The sequence below is a fragment of the Drosophila guanche genome, unplaced genomic scaffold (genome assembly GCF_900245975.1).
Source record: "Drosophila guanche unplaced genomic scaffold, DGUA_6, whole genome shotgun sequence".
Taxonomy (NCBI): domain Eukaryota; kingdom Metazoa; phylum Arthropoda; class Insecta; order Diptera; family Drosophilidae; genus Drosophila; species Drosophila guanche.
This window is the reverse complement of record NW_022995749.1, coordinates 649,347-667,164: the sequence shown is the minus strand read 5'-3', so window position 1 is coordinate 667,164 and position 17,818 is coordinate 649,347. Positions and strand designations below refer to the sequence as shown.

Below are 17,818 nucleotides of genomic sequence, written 5' to 3'. Positions count from 1 at the left end.
CAGGCAGGCACAGGACGAAGCCCACAGAGAGAGAGAGAGAGAGAGAGCAGGGCACACACAATGCTCATTGTTGCTTTTTGGATTTTTGCTATTTACTTGTCTGGCTTTTGTTGTTATCCCTCTTGTGCCACTGTTGTCCGCTTCCTTTGAATCCTGCCACATGTATTGGCGCGCTTGCAGTGCAATAAAAGTGTCCTTACACATTTATTTAGCAATTCCTTTTGTTATTATTTTTTGGGCATCGGGCATCGCTTTCACAGCGCAAGCAAAGAAAAGGAAGAAGTACGAAGAGAAGGGAGACACGGAGAGAGCTTTAAGTGGTTTCCATACAGGCAGCGACCACATAAATGAATTCATTGGGATTTCAGGTCCTCGCTCCACACTCTCCACTCTCCACTCTCCACCGCCTTTATGCCCCAGTCTACACCCACTTTTGCCGCACACCCTTTAAGCTGGCCGCGACTTTAATGGAGCAGGACGAAAATCGCTCGCTGCTGCGGCTCTCTGTGTGGGTGTGTGTTTGCACAAGAACTTTGCGTGGAAAATTAAAATGGCCGCAGGTGGCAGGTGTCAAGCAGGAGGCAGGTGGGGGCGGTTGGGGGCAGCTGGCAGCTGGGTCGGTCTGGACGGTCTGCGTATGCATGAACTGGCCACCAAAATGCCGCTGGGTCAGCGCCAGCCGCCTCGTCTGTGGACATCGAACAATGGACAAGCGAAGAAGGGTGAAAGGTGAACCACACACACAAACTGTTCTCCGTGTGTGTGTGTGTGTGTGAAAGAGTGCGTGAGAGAGAGAGAGAGAGAGGGGACAAGGACTGTCTGCTTGTTGCTTTTTAATTAATAGAAAAGTCCTTTGTAAAGTAATAAATAAATATTATGATTCTGCTTTCTGCGTTTATTTTCCATCCTCTCTCGCCGAGTGTCGATTCCATTTTCCCTACTTTCCTTTCCGTTCACTCACTTTTCTCTTTTGCATGTGTTTGTGTGTGTGTCTGTGGGTGACCTTTGACTGTTGTAGTACCAGAAGTGCCATAGAGCTAATGGCTAATTCTCAGGCTCTACGCGCGCTATGAACCTTTTGTCGATCCGATCCCTTTGTGGTTTCAACACTCATCGATGACTGGCGGCAGCGGCATGCCCCCAACGTTAATTACAGTGAAAAATCCCCCGCCCAGAGGCTCCTGCACTGCATATGGCGTTAATTAAATTCGCCTGCAACAAACAACAAAAAACAACAGACAAGAATCGATAGGCTGTAGGCAGGGCAGGGCAGGGCAGGGCAGTGCTGGGCATTGGGTGGGTCGACGAGCAGTCGATTACTTTTGAATTTCAGCCGGAAATTGTTGCCCATTGATTTGTTTGAACTGGCAATCATTTTGTGGTTCAGTGGATTTTTACCCGTTGCCGTTCTGCCATCCGACAAGGCAACCGGAGAGCCAACCAACCAGCCAGCGAGCGAACCTGTCAAATATTTGCCTAATGTGTGGTTCATTCTACTGGTTTTGCGTTCGCTTTGGCTCGCGTTTTGGTTTGGTTTGGTTTGGTTTGGTTTGCGCTGGGTTTTGGTGTGCGGTTTTTGATTAGCTTTATTACTTTGCGGTGCCAAAATGGCAATATGCATAGAGTGGGTTTGTTACACCACTGCGTATGTGTGTGTGCGTGTGTGTGTGTGCGGCTAATTAATGTGCCGACACAGTGCGTGGTCAGTCGGTGTCCTGTGAAACGCACTTTATTTTTCACTCCCTTAATAATTTGCTGGCTAACAAAAGGGCGGTTATACGATGTTCAGTTTTGTTTTGTTTTTGGTCCGTGTGTTGACTGGTTTTCCATGCTAATTAGTAGGTTAATTGGCCATAGGCCACAAAGTGCCTCCAGTTGGTGGAGCAGAGCAGAGCAGAGCAGGCGACTTTTGTGGCCAAGTTTAAGGCCAAGGCAAGGCGGCTAATTGGCGGACACAGTGATTAAAAAAAAACAAACTATGCCTGCTTAGGTTAAGCCAGAGGAAGAAAGAGAAACACACAGCACGGCACAGATGATAGATAGGATAAAGGGAAAATATAGAGGAGAAGGAAACGAAAAATAGTGTAAGAGAGAGAGAGAGAGAGAGAGAGAGAGAAGACTTACCAATTCCGCCGGCCAGCACGGTGCTAGGTTCCAGCTTGGCCTTCTTTGTGGCCAGGTCCTGATTATTATTGTCGGACGCGGGCGCCATGACTGCTGCTTGACTCAAAAGTTCGTCGCTTCCGCGCTGCGCATTCGGTAAATACAGTTTTACAGAGTAGAGATACAGATGCAGATGCAGATGCAGATGCAGTGTGGCAAGAGCGAGGTGGCACAGGCAGAGGCACAAGTCAGAGGCAAAGGCACAGGCAGAGGCACAGATTTGAAGATTGGTTACAGATGGTTTGTTTTTTTATTTTTTTTTTATTTATATATTTTGGTAGTGGTTGTGTAGTTGTAGTTGTAGTAGATGAAGGTATACATTATATACGTACATAAAAAGAGAAAAATAAGAGAGAGAGAACAATATAAATATTTAATATTTACGCAAGTTAAATAAATTACAGAGAGCGCATCCATCTGGAGTCTAGACTGGGGAGTGGGTGGGTCCACGGGGTAGCATTTGCATGTCTTCAGCATTTCGAGGGGGGACTTGTGGCTTGTGGTTATTATCCCAACCCATCATCAGCAGCAGCATCATTCCGCTTCATGGTTTTTGCTTTGGTTTTGGCTGTTCAAATATTTTCATTGCTATTTACAAACCATCCCCCCATTCGGGATGGCCCAGGATTCATCAAACTTAAATCTGCTTGTCCCCAAATTTGAAACCACCACAGAAAAAAAAACAATGCAAATAATTGCACAGCTCCACGGAATGGAGGGTTATATTCATTTGAATTAGCTTTTCGAAAGTTGCGCGTTGTGGTCCTTCTGGTTGGCTCTTATTCCGGGGGTTTTTTTTGTGTGCTGCGCTAAACTCTAATTACAAAGCACATGAGTGTATTGTAATTACATGTGACACTTAATTACGGCACTCACCGAAAGCAGCCAGCAGCCAGCAGCCAGCAGCCAGGAGCAGCAGCAGCTATAGAAATGTCTGGGAATCAGAGGCAGCCGCAATCAGAGTGCCACAGGGAGAGGCAAAGAGAGAGGGCGGCGATGGAGCATCGAGAGTAACCGAGTTAAGCCAAACATTAAACGTAATGCGCCCCATAAAAATAAAGCTGCTACACAGCACAGCCCCCTCGAGCTATGGCTCCCATCCATAGCTACTTCTGCTGCTGTTGCTGCTGATGCTGACTGTATTATCCTCTGGCAGGACTAAGCAGCATATGCCAGTATGTGCGTGGGAGTGGGTCGTACATATGTCTGTTTGTTCAGTTCCTGCTGCTTCTGCTGCTATGCATTAGCGGCAATGACAAAAAGTCAATAAACGAGATGTGGCTAGGGGGAGTGCTCCCCCTCCTGAACCCGCTCCTGTTCCTGCACACCGCACACACAAATTGAAAAGGGTAATTTTGTGTGAAGTAGGCACCTTTATGCCAGCTACCCCCCTTCGATCCACATCCTCCACTCCATCAGCTATCAATGCTGACTACGCTTGAATTCTTGCCACTTGGCTTATCATCCGTTGCGCGCTTTCTGCCTTTTCTGCCTTTATGCTGCTGCCTTTTGCTGTTTTGTTGTTTTGTTGGTTTGTTTTTTGCTTTTGTTATTTGTTGTTTGGGTTTTATTTTTATGTGGCTGCACGTTTTATATGCCCCCTGTACAAACACACAGAGCCACACAACACAACCACAGACAGACACACATATCCATACACATAAAAGAATTAGCTTAAATACAAAAACAACATGTGGCATGGCGTGGCGGGGCATGGTGTGGTGGTGGTAACAGGAATAATAAGAAAAGCCAAAACGCACACACACACACACGCGTAAATGTAATGCACAAAGGAAGAGAGAGAGAGAGAGAGAGGCAGAGAGATTGAAAGAGTGGGCGATAAAGATGAACAGCAGGCGTAGGTGTGCAATAGACAAAGGCAGCAAGATCAGCAGCCGAAGCAGCCGAAGCAGCAGCAGCAGTGACATGGCCGAAGCTTTGCCTTTTTGGATCCTCCGATCTTATCGATTACATAAATCCTCAGCTCATACATTACAATTAAATGCTAAATAAATAAAAACAACATTTAATTTATCAAAGAGATCAAACAGACTGTTTGCGTTCTGCTTATTTTTCGACACTTTCTGCTGTGCATTTATGCATTTAGAGAGGATCCTTGGCTGTGTTCTCGTGGTGTTCTGCCCTTTTCAGTGGGCAAATATGGTTAGAGGATGTCGAGGTTTATTTGCCAGTAGTGCTGATTATTGCTTAAAGCTATTTTCATTCACATAATTCCGATTCAACAGAGTTCAATATACAAAACATTCCCTTGCCCAAATACCTATAAAATTGAGTCTGAGCTTTCGACAAGGTATTTCTGCCTCCCTCTGCGAGCAAGCGTACATATGGCAACCGCAAGAGCACTTCACTTGATAATATTCCAGCAACAACAACAATGCCAGAGAGAGGCCAAACAATAAGAGAGCACAAAAAGCGGAAGTCTCTCCTGCTGTCTGTTCGCGTGTGTTTGGTGGTGGGTGGCGCTGAGTAATGATATCAGATGAAGGGAGGGGAGGGGAAGCTGCTTGCTGTTCATTGTTGTTGTTCAACAGCAGCCGCCAAGCCAAGCCAAGTCAACATATGTTTTCCTAAGCATTTTTTTTTGCCGTCTTCTGGACAACATATTGGATTTCGTTTTACGGAGCAGAGTGGGTGGGAGGAGGAGTAAGGCTGGATTACTGTAGTGGGTAATTAAATTTTAAATACCCTGCACCCACACCCCAGGTGTCTCATGCTCGCTGAGGCTCGAGCAACCCTTTCAGTGGAACTAACTAACTGCGCTTACTTAATGCGAGTCTCTAATGCATTCGTTATGGCACATTAACGCTCCCCAAGTGCCGTGCGCTCCACATGCTACTGGGATTTCGTCGCTCTCTCTCTCTCTCTCTCTCTCTCTCTCTCTGTCTCTCTCAGGGACACGCCACACACATGAGTTTGGGTGGGGGTGTGAGAGAGTGTGCATTACACGGTTCATGGACTCCGGCTAATGCCCTCCGCTACAGCCTGCCAGCTGCCTGTTGGCCGGGAGGATGGTGGGACTTTGCCACGATTTTGCTTTCCTTTTTGCCAAGCTGACCGGAAATGTTATTTTAATATGCTTTCTAAAAAGTATGCTAAATATTTGATTACTAACTCTGGGTGTCCACCATTCTGTACCCATCTCTCCCCCTCTCTCTCTTTCCTTTTCCCTCTTAAAGTGTGTCTGTGTGTGTGTGGCACATATGGCCTGGCCGATAAGCCACTGGGCCACTGGCTACGGCAACTGCCCGCTGTCCGCCGGTTTGTGGACCCAAGTGGACCGTTTCATTGTTGTCTCGCCTCTGTGTGCCATTTTAATGAATTTTCCCACTGCTCTCCCTTTGCGTACTTGCGCCCACTGTCCACCGCCCACCGCCCACTGCCTTTACCGTTCTCTGTACGCCCATTTTTGCTGCCTTTCCCCTTTCCCCTTCCCTCTTTTCCTTCTTTTTTGTTTGTCATAAGCAACGTTCCATAGCCGAGGGCTTGCCCAGTGCCACACAGCGGAGACAGCGGAGGAGGGGACAGGGCAGGGGAGAGCTGTTGGCCAGCACTCACTGATTTCTATGATGACATGTGCCTTTTCATACCCTGCTCTCCGTCGCCTTGTCTCTCGCTTTGCCTCTCTTTCAGCACGTTTCCTTTTGCTTCCGCCTTTGTTGCCGGGTAACTGGGTCAGCGCGCAATTGTTGAAGGGCCCCCATCACTGCCTCTGCCCACTCTAAGGGTTGCTGCTGCTGCTTCCACTGACTCTACCTCTTATTCACTGGTTGCTGCTGCTGCCGCTGCTGCTGTTGTTGCTGGCAGTGGGAAAGATAATCACGCATATGCCTAACGGTTAAGTTTTTGAAGTGCGCCACGGAGACGGGACGGACCCCGGACACAGAGTCCGGAGACGGAAGCAAAGGGGTGTCAGCGTCATCCGAACAGCACAGAGAGATGGAAAGAGCAGAGCAAAGGAGAACCTTACCTACCATCTACTGCTTCTTGGTCTTTATTGTTGCTACTGCTGTTGTTGGTGTAATGAGCAATGCGTAGTCGTTGCTGCCCAGCCATCCCTGGGCAAATGTCCTACTCTGCTTGTACTCCCTTTTGGGGTAGTTTGTTGTTTAATTCCTCGCATGTGGCACATGCGATTTTCTCCTCGAAGACGCTTTAAAAGGACACCCAGAGCAGACCCACAGAGATGTGCGTAATTGAGAAAACAGAGCAGAACAGAGCAGAGAGCGAAGAGGAGCAGTGACCATGGCAAATGATATGCACACCCATGTGATTATCAAGTCAAAAAGGGCTTTGCTTTGGATATTATTAAAAAAAAAGAAGGACAGAGCACAGAACAGGCTTAGCAGCGAGCGCCCAGAGTTGCCTGGACACAAGGCCATACCATACGTAGGGGATAGAAAAAGGACAATTCGCTGACCCAAATTAGACGCCACATATTCGTGCGCTCATCTAATGAGACCACAGCCCTTCGCTTGCCCCGTGACTTGTGATTTTCCAGCTTTAATTCAGCCACGAACTACGCTGATAATAACTCTACCGAAAGGGGTAGGCAGAGGGGACTGCACTCGGTATCAATGCCCTCATATATTGCACGGTTCAGCTTTCTGTTCTGTTCTGTTCTGTTCTGTTTTCTGTTCTGCTCGCTTTGCCTTTGCCGTTGTCATGAAATTTATGACGATGCCATATGAATATTAAAATCGAATATGTTGCTGTCGATTAAAGGCTTTTCTGTGTGTGTGTGTGGATTCCCCATTGCACTGCGTGTGTGTGTGTGTGTGTACAGCTCGCGACACAGATACGAGCCTCAATATTTCCGCTGGTGCACCGGATCGGATCGGTTCATTGATGACGACGACGACTATCGACTGTCGATGAGTCCTCTCTCGTTCCACTTGCATCAATACCCCCTCTCTCCGCCAGCATTGATGATGATGCGATGCTCCTGCCTGCCTGCCGACTGCCTGCCGACTGACTCCCTCCATGCCTGTCTGCCTGACTGCTGCTGACGATGGGGGCGCTTCTGTGGCATGATGGCATCCTTGGTGCAAAAAATTGCATATGTAGGTAAAAATAACAACAGCGGAAAACTGCAGCAGCCATAACAAAGCGGCAATCTCCGGTTGCCCCCATCCACAGCCCCTTTTGAAATAACAATTATTTCAGCAGCTGCTGCTGCAAATTTCCTCCAATGAAGGCTTTAAGGTGGTTACTTTTGGGGCGAAGCTCCAAAGCTTTAAAGCGTCACGACAGGTCCTAGAAAATCCAATAAATTCTAATTAGAATGCTCAAATTAGAGCCCATCCCAGGAACAGCCCGAAACCCCATTCCTATTTGTTAGCTAGTTGTCAGTTGATAAACGCAACTTGTAGCTGTGGCCGCGTTACCAACCAGCCATAGACATGGCCATGAGTTAGAGGCAACCACTCAAACCCTACTCAAAGCTAACCCACCTGTGCGGGTTGCTGGCTGCTGGCTGCTGGCTGAAGGCAATAAATTATATGAAAATGCCGCCAAAGTGTAACAGCTGCGGTTCCTGCCACACAATCTAGGAACAGGCGGAGAAACCACAGCAACAAGAAGAGTCAACCAGTGGTGGATCAGCTCAAGTTTAATATGAATTGTATCTAAAGGAGAACTCCCTCCTAGTAGGAGGAAGGGGTGCATAGGGTAGAGTTTATTTCATATACCACTAAATATTTACGCTCTGGCTTTTATTGCTTCCAAGAACAGCCAGAGACAGAGACAGAGACAGAGACCGAGTGGGGGAGAGTCAGAAACTCTTTTTATTTCAATTTGTTTGCATAAATATTTGAAGCGCGGCGAAATTAGAATGTCGAAAGGCGAGAAAAAATGGCATCCTCTTTGCAGCGCGTGTGTGCAACTCCTCCTGTGTGTGTGTGTGTGTGTGTGTGTGTGTGTGTGTGTGTGTGTGGCAGGGGAAGACAAACTTGCGCAAGTTTGGCCAAAACGATTTGTAGCAATTTCGCTATTAGTACTCCTCTCCTCTCTGTCCACCCCTCTCCACTTGTCTGCACAAACGGCACGGCACGGCACTCAGTGCAAAAGCGAAATCGAAAGGCAAAGGCGCAAAGAGGCGCAAAACTTTTCCTGCTTATGCATTTATCACCTTTCTCTCTTTTTTTTGTATTCCATCTTCTTTCTCCCCCACTCACACACACACACACACACACCCTCTGAGTGCAAAAAACTTTGCCTGGCCTAGTAGCATGATGAGTGGAGGGGGGAGTGGAGCAGCAGCAGCAGCAGCAGCAGTAGAACTCCTGGCGGGCACATTTCGCTCGCCCGCCCGCATAAATTATTCAAAACATGTGTTCCCCGAGTATCTGTATCTGTGTCTGTCTCTGACTGCTCGCTCCCGCCACGTTCTCGAGCAGCAAATGCAGTAGAAAAAGTGCCACAAGCTCAAAGGTAGGCAAACGCTTTCACACAGCATGCATACCCTGCCACGGGGTATGCCGCTACAATTGGAACAGCAAAAAAAGTAATACGCTAAGCCTTTTCGATACAAAAAGCAGCCATAGTTTGTGTGTTGATCTGCGGGTATTTATAACACAACTCAAAAGCATTTTAGATTCAAAATGCACTCGAAATAAAAGGAATATGAATGAATATAATATGAATGAAAATGAATAAATCTATTGACAAGTCTGCTCATATTTATTAAACAAATAAAGCAGCTTAAATTAAATCCAATCTATTCAAGTTTTAGTTGAATATGTTAATTGAAATATGAAATACAGCGCCTCTCAACTGAATTGATTTGTTTTTGCTAGTGCGGCAGAAAAGATTTTAATTAGTTGCATTTATACTGAATTCATTTTATTTTATTCGATCGATTAATTGTCTCTGAGTGTGCAGTTTATTTCTGTTTCGAAGATTTCCTTAGAGTTTTCCCTACAAAATGGAATAAATTCGTTCTGTAAGGGTAACTAAACCTGCGGCATTTCTTCTCTGACTTTCCCCCGGGGTTGTGGAGTGTCAGTGTCTGCCACCGCTTGCTTTTTGCTACGTTCTTTATCTCGAGGCATTTACTTGTGTATGACAATTTCATTGATATTCTTTCTACCCCTCACCTAGTCCCCCATCCCTGTGTGTGTGTGTGCGTCTCACTTTCCGCACGGCCGAAAGTTTTGGCAATTTTTTATTTGCTGCCTGCCTGTGTGTGCCACGCGACTTTGCGGCGTAACAGGAGTCTTTGCCGTAGCTGGAGTCAGAGTCAAGAGTCTCTCTATTAAGATATTCACTCGCCTGTAATGCGACATCATATATATACAATATATAAAAAGAGTTGGGGCCCTGCCATGTGCGTGCCACCCCACTCAACTCTACTCCACTTCACTTCACTCCCTGCCCGACTGCTGACTGAGAGTGGAGGCAGCAGTGTAGGAGGAGCGATCCTGGAGGAGCCTGTGTATATGCAAATGACAGGCATTTGCCGTTTGGCATTTCTAATGAGCCAAGTCAGATTCCGGGCCTGACCTTAGCAACGATTACCGGGTGGCATAAATCTTGTCGGTATATTGATTCTGGTAGTCGGAGAAGCTGAATGCCGAGCTGTAGGGTGTTGAGGGGGTCTTTTAAAATAAATTATACCTTTTTAAAGCAGCAGCAACAGCACGTATGAGGGTGAGGGCCACGCTGGACCGTATAGATCTTTGGACCAGCTTGACCCGGGGTCCGGGTATTGCCTCTGGTCTTGGGTTCATACAAAATTCAATAGCATTGAAATTTATGGCGGCTGGACACCCAGGCAATAGCAAAAATATGCTGCGCTCGCGCTTTGCCAGGGACTTGGCCGGAGGATACGTTTGTTGGTGTTAATATGACCAGCCCCATTCACAGGCTGAACCTGCAACCCGAATGCCTCCCCCGCCACTTGCTACATGTTGTGCCTTATTTATTTTTATGGCCTTCTCTATTTGCTTGTCGTTTTGTGCGGCAGTCCAATAAAAAATGCATTAAAAGCGTCTGAGAGGCGGCGAAACAAACATTTTCGGTTTATTTTTTGTTTGTCTGCCATTGGACTTTAAAAAGGGGCGAACGGAGTAGGGAGTAGATGCTTTCAGTTCCATTTCGTTTTGACTTTCCCCAAGACACGCGTCTAACATTTGCATGGCAGGTGGCAGGCAGCCTGGCAGGCAGGTGGGGCAGCATTGTTGCCCCTGTTGTTGGGGTTGCAAGTCAATGAGAGCAGCAGCAACAGCATTTGCTATGCCAATTCTCAAATGTCTAATATTCCAGCAGCTATTTGCTTATACAAACACACACACATAATTTGTTGCTCCTTGTTCTATTCTAGCGTGGGGGGGGGGGGGGGGAGAGCTGTCTATTGCCGTGTCTGACACGCCGTCACTCCACCTCGGTTCGTGCCCCCTCTGGCAGCGTGTTTGGCCCTTCCCCCAGCCATTTTCCACTCGCTTTGCTTTCTCTCTTTCCCAAACAACAAAAAATATTTTAATGCCCCGCCATTTTTTATAGCGCTACACTTGAATGCGCTTAAATATTTTATGTAATTTTTCGCAATTTATTTAGCGCATTATTTGTGCCTGGGTCCCGGTCCCCTGTGCCTCTGGCTCTGGGCTGGGCATTTATATCAATTCATGGCCCAAAAACATTTTTCCGTTGACAAATTTGACGCCATGAAAGCCGCTGGCTGGTGGAGGGTTTTTCCAGGGGATTTTTCCCTGGGATTCCCTAAATCTCATCGCAACGCATCAATTTCACAATTTTTTGTTTGCTGTTTCGTTGATTCTAATTTCTGGCGCAAAGCTCAATTAATATTTGCGTCGGGGATAATTCGATTTTGGTTGTTAAATTTGTGCCTCTGCCTCTGCCCCCTCCTGCTGCATGCATATCGATTGGGATTGGGATATGGGCTTAAAGATATTTAATTCGATTACTAGGACGATGGGTAGCGGGTAGGACAAGGGCGCAATCCCATAACGAAGTTAGTTATGTCTCTGAAATCTCGGCACTCTCGCTCTATCTCGGCCACAATCGGGGGATTTAATCAAATTGCAAAACAATTTGAATAACTTTAATGGACCTGCCACGCACATACCAAAAGCCAATGCCACACACACACACACACACACGAACACTTTGTTGTGTGCCTTCTTCATGGCCATAAATCCATGGCATGCCATGCTCCTCCTCCCCATTCATCGTGGTGCGCGCGTCATGTTTGGTAAGTAATTGATTTATATATAAAAACATGTTGCATGCCACAACGCAACGATTGCAGCTTGTTGCTGCCTCTCGATACTGCTGTTGTTGTTGCTGTTTTTGTTTTTTGGTTTGTCGTCGTGTTTGCTTCTAAATTTATACACGTTCCCGCTTCTCCCTCCTCCAGCACTTCGTTTTCCATTCAACATTCATCGAGGCAGCGAGGGAAACGCAAACTCGCATGTTTACATATCGATTACTGCGCCTGCTGCAACATGCCCCGCCCCGCCCACCCTCACCCACCCACAGTGTGTGGCAATAAAAACAGCATTCGGGGGCGTTGCAGCTGGGAATGGCGAAACATGTTGCATTTTATGCCATGTTCAAGCACACACGCCGAACATGTTTTTTGTTTAAAGATGGAAACTCTTTCTTTTTATTCGTACACCCATTGCACCCTTGAACTGCCTCAAGGGGCATGCTGTAGGTGTAGGAATTTAGCAGTAAAGTGAGCTATTTCCGGGGTATCCTCTAGTCGTAATCATTACTTTGCTCTTCCTACTCTTTTTCTATTGATTTTTAAACCATTTCGTGCACACTTTTGGCTGCTGCTCGCTTCAGGCGCACTTTAAAAATGACTAATTAAAAAAGAAATACACAAAAGCGTAAAGAAAGGGAGAAGGGAGAGCGGCAGAGCGGGCTGCAATACCTAAACGATTTGTCTACGACAGCAAATAAAAGGCTTTAACAACCGCTGTCGCTGTCGCTATCGCTGCCTGCTGCCCGTCGGATGACCAGAACACGATGCTGCCGCCGCCCCTTTGCCCCGTCCGTCCGTGACGCTGGCTCGTTACATTCTCGCTTTTACGACCCGCTGCTGCCCACCCCCACAAGAGCCGAAGGACGACGACGAAGCGCCATAAACCTAGGCATAGAAATGGCAAATGAATGGGAATGGACACGGACACGGACACTGCCCGCCCGAAAAAGGAAAAGCATAAAAAATTATCTACATTTAATGACGAGCCTTAAAAATTAGCAAGAAATGCTCAAATTAAACATAAAAAGTACACCAGAGCAACAGAGACAGACGCTGCCACAAAGTAGCAAAACAGAGAAAGAGAGAAAGGGAGAGGGAGAGAGAGCGAGCTAGAGCTAGGGCTTTCTGTGGTATAGGCGTCTAGCGGAAACATCAAAATGACATCCATTAACACACCTATTAATCACACAAAAAATATAGAAAGCCGAGCCAAACCGAGCGTAAACGACAGCTCCTCTAGGCCAACTTTCCCTATCCAACAATCCCTGTCACAGACCCAAGTCTCTGTCCCTGTCCAAGTCCCAGTCCCAGAGCGGTCATAAACGATGAGACGGCGCTAAAAAGTAGGCAATAGGCTGGGGTACTGAGGGGAGTGGACAGGTGGCGGCTGGCCGCCAGGTGACAACCGAAACAAAACATGGAGCAAAAAAAAAAACTCGTAATAGAAAATAGAAGAAGCAACAACAACCACACGAAAAAACCAACTAAAAAGCAACAGCAACAAAAAGAGTATAGAATAAAAATGTCAAAATATGTGACAGCCAACGCGTCGACAGGACCAGCACTAACACCACCGCCGCCAGCACGAACCGGGACAGTACGGGACAGGGCCAACCGGCAACAGCCAACAGGCAAAGTTGTTCTTGTGCTTTTGGGGTCGGGTCACCGTGCACCGTCGGCGACGGCGTCGCCGTAGCCCTAGCCGTCGCCTGCGTCGTCGTCATAAAAACCCGCAAAGTGGGTGGTGATGGCCAATTAAGTTAACGACGGACGGAGCTGAGCAGTGCGCCCGCTAACTTTGCGGTCGAACCTCCCCTCGGTGCCCATCCCACTCCATTGACGGGCTGTGCTGGCTAATGTGAGGTCTCCCCCGATACACCCCGAGCCCCCGGCCTGGCCTATTGTAATCTAAAACGTTCATTGAGCATTTTTTGGAGAGCCCAGGTGACACGAGGGGCACGGCACGGCATGGCATGGCACGGCTCGGCTTCCTTCCTGCCCGGCAACCGGCCATCCGTCCGGTTCTGATGGCACTCTGAATGGTGGTTTTGGTGGAGGAGCGAGAGCACCTTCGGGTTCGGTTCGTTTCGGTTTGATGGTGTGGTGTGACTCTTCCTATGGGTCGTGTGCGCTTGACTGGCAGATCAAGAGACAGGTGACTGAACCAATTAACAAAGAGCCAGCACTCGCTCTCCCTGTCCCTCTCCCTGTCCCGCGCTTGGCCAGACAACACCAAAAACTTTGCAGCTCCACCAAATAAAGAAAGAAAAGTAAAGTGAAAATTGCTGCAGGTGACGGGTGACTAGAAATTAGCCCACTTTTTTCTCGAGGTACAGGACTGGAAGTGGGGCATCTGCTGGGGCTGCTGTGGCAGCTGTGGCAGCTGTGGCCGCCTAAAAACACAACCGCCAAGGCGGCGCTCTACGTATACGTAATATATACAACGTAAATAGACGCCAGAGCCAAATGTCTCGCAAGTTGCAAATTAATTTCTCACAGGAATATGGCCCCACAGTCCACAGACCACAGTCCTGCTAGGCTAGAGATGCGAAAGGGGGGTAAGGGTGGAGTAGTCGTTGTATTCGGGCAGAAAACACTTTGTAGTGAGCGCTCGTAATCGCCATCATCATGATGATGATGCTAAGACGCTCTCGTTCTCTTCGTCAGAGTCATCATGGCTCCTGGCTCTTCCTGGCTCGTGGTTGTCGCAGCATATTCCATTAGCAATTATGAATATGGAATGGCTGACGGTAGACCGTGACTAGAGTTCTCTCTCTCTCTCTCTCTATCTGTGTGTGTGACTCTGGAATAGCCACTAATCCTCTCTCTTTCTTCGTCTCTTTCTCTGACTAGGACTACGACTACGCCTACTTAAGCCTTGGGAACGATGCCGTTAAGTGCTGTATTCCCATTGAAGCCACTGCTGCTGCTACTTTTGGCTGCCGCTTCTGTTTCTGGCCACATTTGGGCCTTGCTTGAGATGTTCCCCCAGCTAAGTTCTTGTTGCGACAAATGTGTGGCAGCAACAAAGCTGCACTTGGCCTAAGAGGTTTTTGGAAAGCGCGAAATCACCAGGAAAAAGACAGACAGAGACCATGTGCGGCACAGCTGAAAACGTTAGTTTTGTGGCGGTCATAACTGCAAATGGAGAAGAACATCTACCCCAGCACACGCCTTGGCCTTATCAATACTCTGCTGGAGAGGGGCCAAGTGCTTTCTTTGAGACACACTCGTGCCGCCCCCAAACACAAACACACAGAGACATCGAGAGAAACATTCGTATCGTTATGGAAAACAAGCGGAAAATGGGTTTTCTAGCAAATTATCTGCCAGTGGCAGAGAGCCAAAGACCATTCGAGGACAGCATCGAGCATCCAGCATCCAGCATCCAACACCCAACATCCAGCACTAAACAGTTTCAATTTCGGTTTTTGGCACAGTATGAGGCAGGCAGGAGCAGCTGCAACGAGCTCGGTGCTGTACACATATGACAAATATGCATAGACATTGTCTATTGCCACACGCTTGCGGGTCTGCCTTTGTCCTTGCACTGCCACTGCCGGACTGCCTGGCTGCCTGCCTCTGCCTCTGTGCCTCCCCTGACTGGATGCAGCAGGGATAGAATGAGTGAATGGTTGGACGCTTCTTTTTTGGCCAGTGCCAATGCCTGTGCCTGTGACTCTGCCGACTCTCGGACTGTGTGTGAGCTAGTGCCAAATTATGGTGCTTGTGGCTTCCACAGACTACCGTTCTGGAACGCGAATTTTCCGCTATGGCAGGACGAGGGGTTCCCTGCTTAACCAGAAATGTCTCGGTGTCGTGTAATTCTGGCTGCGACCAGTCTGGCTGTGTGTGTGTGTGTGTGTGTGTGTTATTTGATACGGTAATCATGTGACAAATATGCCACAGCCTCTGTGCAAGTCCCCATTCATCCTTCTGCTGCTGCTGGCCCGTGCTGCCGCTGCCGCTGCTGCACTGCCGCTTTGATTATGCGCATTAATGAGCCACAGAAAGACAGACAGAGAAAGCGACAGAGAGCAGCTGCAGCAGAGGGGCGAACCATTTGCATTTGCTCTTCATTAGCCTGGATGAAACACTTTGATTGTGTTTGTCCTGCCGCTCCTCTATCTGTGTTGTGTGTGTGTGTGTGTGTGTGTGATGGAAAGCTGCTTTTGGGTAAAGGCTTTCAATTTGTGTGTTGCTGGGGGAAATGCATTTAACAAGAAATCCGCTTTAAAGGTGCCTCGCCAGCATAAGTCCCATAATTAGCGTTATTTGTGTGCTGCCCATCGGTGCATGCCCCACGCTCCCTGCTGCGTGCTCCCACCTCAACCCTTTGCGGCGGCTTTCTGTCATATGCATTTATAAATGCAGCTAGTCAAGCCCAGAAAAGCAACAAAAGTCAGCAGAGAATTGCTGGCCCGCACTCTGATGATGAGCGACAACAGGGCGCATAATGGTCGACAGAAACAAAAACGGAAATGACCAGGCCAAAAAGGCGGAAGGGATGAGGCGAAAAAAATAACGAGAGCGAACCAAACTGCAAACCAGTCACACAGACAGACAGACAGACAGGCGTGGGGTTACCTAAAGAGCGCGAGAGTGTGAGCGAGAGAGGGAGCCCTGAAATTGTGAACGCAATTCGCTGTAATGACCGCAGCACACACACATACAGATAAAGAGAAAGGGGAAAGAGAGAGGAAGGGGATGTACCGCACCGTACTGCCATTTGTAACTGCATTTATATTGAAGCGACCGCATCTGTTGCGGTTATGTTGTATGCAAAAATGCATTTTCGCGCACAGATAAACATACAGAAAGCTGTTGATGATGGGGCCAGACCGGACCACCGGACGGGACTCCCAACTGCCGACAACCTGGCAGCAGCAGCAGCAGGATCCTTCTCTTCTTTTATTTTTTTGTTGTTGGCCCATTTCCGCTTTTGAGCTCGTGCTGTGTGCTTCCGGTTTATTAATGTTTTTAAGCCCACACACAAAAACCAAACAAAAAGAGAGTGAAAATCTGTGCGCTCCTTTTTTTTCGTTGGCATTTAAATTATTGAAAGGAAATGGGGGAAGGATTCTTTCGTCACATATCACATATCATTTTGCTAGAAAAACACAACCTCCTTTCGCGCTGTTTAATATTTATAATGGGCATTAAAAACACGAGGCGCAGCATCAGCACTACTGCCATTGATGATGATGCCTGTTGACGTGGCTAATAAAAGGCTGAAAGACGCTTCATGAATAATTCCCAGTGCCTGATTTCGATGATGAAATTTATGAAAAATTAAATTGATATTAAATCGAGAACGATAATCGCTTCACTAAAGCGATGAATGGCCCTTCGAATGGCCAGGTGTAAAAAAACTTTCATCTCCTTTGCTGATGTGGTGCTTCCCCTCGTGGGGGAACACCGGAAGTGCTGCTGCTGCTCCCGGGCGGACACTAACGAGTGCGACTCGACAATAACTTTTGTCGGACGCTGTGCCGAGAGAGGGAGAGCGGGAGAGCGGGAGGGGAGTGACGGATATACGGGAAAAACTGACGGATGACACAAGCGAAGGATCTGGCGTGGCGCATAAAAGAATCAGTTGGAAAAAAAACAAAAACGAAATATTTTACAGTGGAAAAGGTGGCAGAGCAGCAGCAAGACTGACGAAATGATTCATTGATAGATGGGTCGTCCGTCGATATGACAGTCATCGCTTGTCCACCCCTTACATATTTTCACTTCACTTTTATCGGAAAAGCTTACAAATATTTGTTAGAAATCAACAAATCAAGGCACCCGAAGGGTGGCAAAAACTTTTAGCCATGTGCAAAGTGAGGTGGAAATTTATGCATAAATCAAAGTTAAAAGTGTTAACCAGTGGCAAGAGAGAGAGGGAGCGTAAAAAAAGGGGTCGAAAATTGAATTTTACAATTTATCCAGTGCCTGGGATTTTGCCCACATTTTCACAGTGTTTTTTTCCACGTTTATTCGTTGTTTCTTTGCATTTATTCGTATTTACTTGTTTGGCTTTTGCCTTTGGGGCGCATTTTTGGCTGTTTGTTGGTTTCCAAATTTGCGGTAAATCGGAAACGCGCCGTAAGTTAAATGAACCCACAAGAACCCACAGCCGGGGTCTGGGCCAGAGAACCGCAGAACCCAAAAACAGAACCCCAGAAGCAGGCGTCCGTTCCGGCGTGCCAGTGTGGATGGGAAACCCCCGACGCCATTTCCTAGTTGTCTTTCCGTTTCTTTGCACTTATTTACATGACGCTCGCTCCGCTCCCTCCCCCTGTTGTTATTGTTCTTGATTTTCATTTTTATTTATGTTTTTCCTTTGCTTTGCAATTTGTTTTCATAGGATTCCGCTGGCTGCCGGCTGCTGGCCACCGGTTCGGTTCTTAATCATTGACC

The 17,818-nt window shown here is 47.6% G+C and overlaps 1 protein-coding gene across 7 annotated transcripts in view; it reads right to left on the bottom strand.

Moving 5' to 3' along the window:
* The window catches only part of LOC117585707 (polypyrimidine tract-binding protein 1), a 146,971-nt gene that overhangs the window by 32,514 nt on the left and 96,639 nt on the right, over positions 1-17,818 (bottom strand). For 5 of the 7 annotated variants that reach the window (XR_004573935.1, XM_034275340.1, XM_034275339.1 and 2 more), the window contains one exon: positions 2,125-2,248. The exons of the other annotated variants lie outside the window; for them this stretch is intronic. Coding sequence is in view for 4 of the 5 variants with exons in the window: in XM_034275340.1 (XP_034131231.1) it covers positions 2,125-2,248 (124 nt within the window). In the remaining variant the exon portion in view is untranslated. Of the gene's footprint in view, positions 1-2,124; positions 2,249-17,818 lie in introns of those variants that run through there. 7 annotated transcript variants of the gene reach the window in all.